We start from the raw sequence: 1,819 nt of genomic DNA, 5'->3' as shown, positions 1-1,819 counted from the left end.
AGAGGCCACGTGTGGAAAATCCCAGTACAATTTATTGAAGTTTTGCAAAAGTCGTGCTATGGTTGCATTTTTTCTTATGACACAATGCAGTTATGCTGTCAAATATTTATATGCCATGTTGTAATACAAAATTCCAGTCTTTAGGTTACATGACCAAAGTGTTGCCACAATCTAATGATGTGTTTAGCTGATATGTCTGTCAAATAGTCTGTTGAAAGGAAATATTGCACCTTATGGCACAGAGCGCACTTTTCTGATAATATCATACACAGCATTTTTCACCTGATCATTCCTAAGAGTAAATATAAAAGGATTGATAGCCGGAATAATAAAAGTCACCAGAGCACTCACCACCCTATTGACTGCCAATGAGTAGCCGTGTCTTGGAGTGACATACATAAATATGCTACACCCATAAAGAATAGTCATGATTGTGAAATGTGATGTACAAGTGGAGAAAGTTTTTTTCCGTCCTGTCACTGATGGAATGCGAAGCACAGTCATCAGAATGAAGGTATATGTGATCGTGACAAAGATCAAAGACCCTATAATCACCAATGAAAAAAGACAAAAGTCAACCAGCTGAAGTAAAGTCGTGTCCGCACAAACAAGTTGAATCAATGACACTGAATCACAGAAAAAGTGATTGATTATATTCGGGCCACAATAGGGCAACTGAACTTTGAAAATGAATGGTATGCTAACAGATAGGAATCCACCTGACCAACAAAGAGCTACTAAAATAGCACATCTAGATCTCCTCATAATTAAGATGTAGTGAAGAGGATTACAAACAGCAATATACCGGTCAAAAGACATCATAGCAATAAGTATCAAATCTGCAGTACCAAGAACAAAGAAACAATAGCATTGTGCCATGCAGCCTGCGAAGGAGATGCTCTTCTTTTTAGACAATAAGTGAATTAGAACTTTTGGTGTAATGATGCAAGAAACCAAAGTTTCAATGAAGGTGTAGTTGGCAAGGAAAAAATACATAGGTGTGTGAAGTCGACTGCTTCTCCAAACAAGAAATATTATGAGGCAGGTCCCAAATATAGTGAAAATATATACGAAAAGTAAAAAGCAAAATAACAGTATCTGAAATACCAGCTTATCTGGCAATCCCACTAAAATAAACTCTGACACCACAGAATAGTTACTTTTCATATTTAAGATGTTTAGGTTTTCTTATCTCCAGGTCAGATGTTACTGATAGAATAAAATACAATCCTAAAGAGATGAGTGTAGGAAATGTTTATTATTTACATTTTTAAATAAATGAATGTGTGCCAAATGGCAAACTACACTTAGAAACATAGCCCTGCTATTGTACTACATTGATCAGATATAACAGTGTACTCCCCTTCTGTACAGTAGGTCTTGTCTGATGACACAAATTCTGAAATGCAAACTGCACTTAAGCCTGCTTTACACGTTGCAATTTCTCATACGATATCGTATGCGATTTACAACGCCCCCATCAACATTCAATTTGTTGAACGTGCTGCACATACGAGTAACCCCCGTCACACGTACTAACCCGTCCATACGACCTCGCTGTGGGCGGCGAACGTCCACTTCCTGGAGTGGGAGGGACGTTCGGCGTCACAGCGACGTCACGCGGCAGCCAGCCAATAGAAGCGGAGGGGCGGAGCTGAGCGGGACGTAAACATCCCGCCCACCTCCTTCCTTCCGCATTGTGGGCCGGGAGCCGCAGGACGCAGGTAAGATCTGTTCATCGTTCCCGGGGTGTCACACACTGCGATGTGCGCTACCCCGGGAACGTTGAACAATCTGACGTGCAATTCTAGAAAAAGGC

General features: G+C 40.6%; 1 protein-coding gene across 1 annotated transcript; it reads right to left on the bottom strand.

The window, feature by feature from the left end:
• Positions 1-231: 231 nt before the first annotated feature.
• On the bottom strand, positions 232-1,167 carry LOC142246723 (olfactory receptor 6M1-like). The gene has a single exon (XM_075319807.1). It carries the CDS (start codon positions 1,165-1,167, stop codon positions 232-234), a length of 936 nt encoding a protein of 311 aa, XP_075175922.1.
• Between the last annotated feature and the right edge of the window lie 652 nt (positions 1,168-1,819).

The sequence above is a fragment of the Anomaloglossus baeobatrachus genome, chromosome 1 (assembly GCF_048569485.1).
Source record: "Anomaloglossus baeobatrachus isolate aAnoBae1 chromosome 1, aAnoBae1.hap1, whole genome shotgun sequence".
In the NCBI taxonomy this organism is placed as follows: Eukaryota; Metazoa; Chordata; class Amphibia; order Anura; family Aromobatidae; genus Anomaloglossus; species Anomaloglossus baeobatrachus.
This window is presented reverse-complemented; position numbering and strand designations above follow the sequence as displayed.

What these genes read in the sequence shown, in the direction of transcription:
- LOC142246723 (XM_075319807.1), bottom strand. Translation starts at nt 1,167, where the DNA reads ATGAAAAGTAACTATTCTGTGGTGTCAGAGTTTATTTTAGTGGGATTG.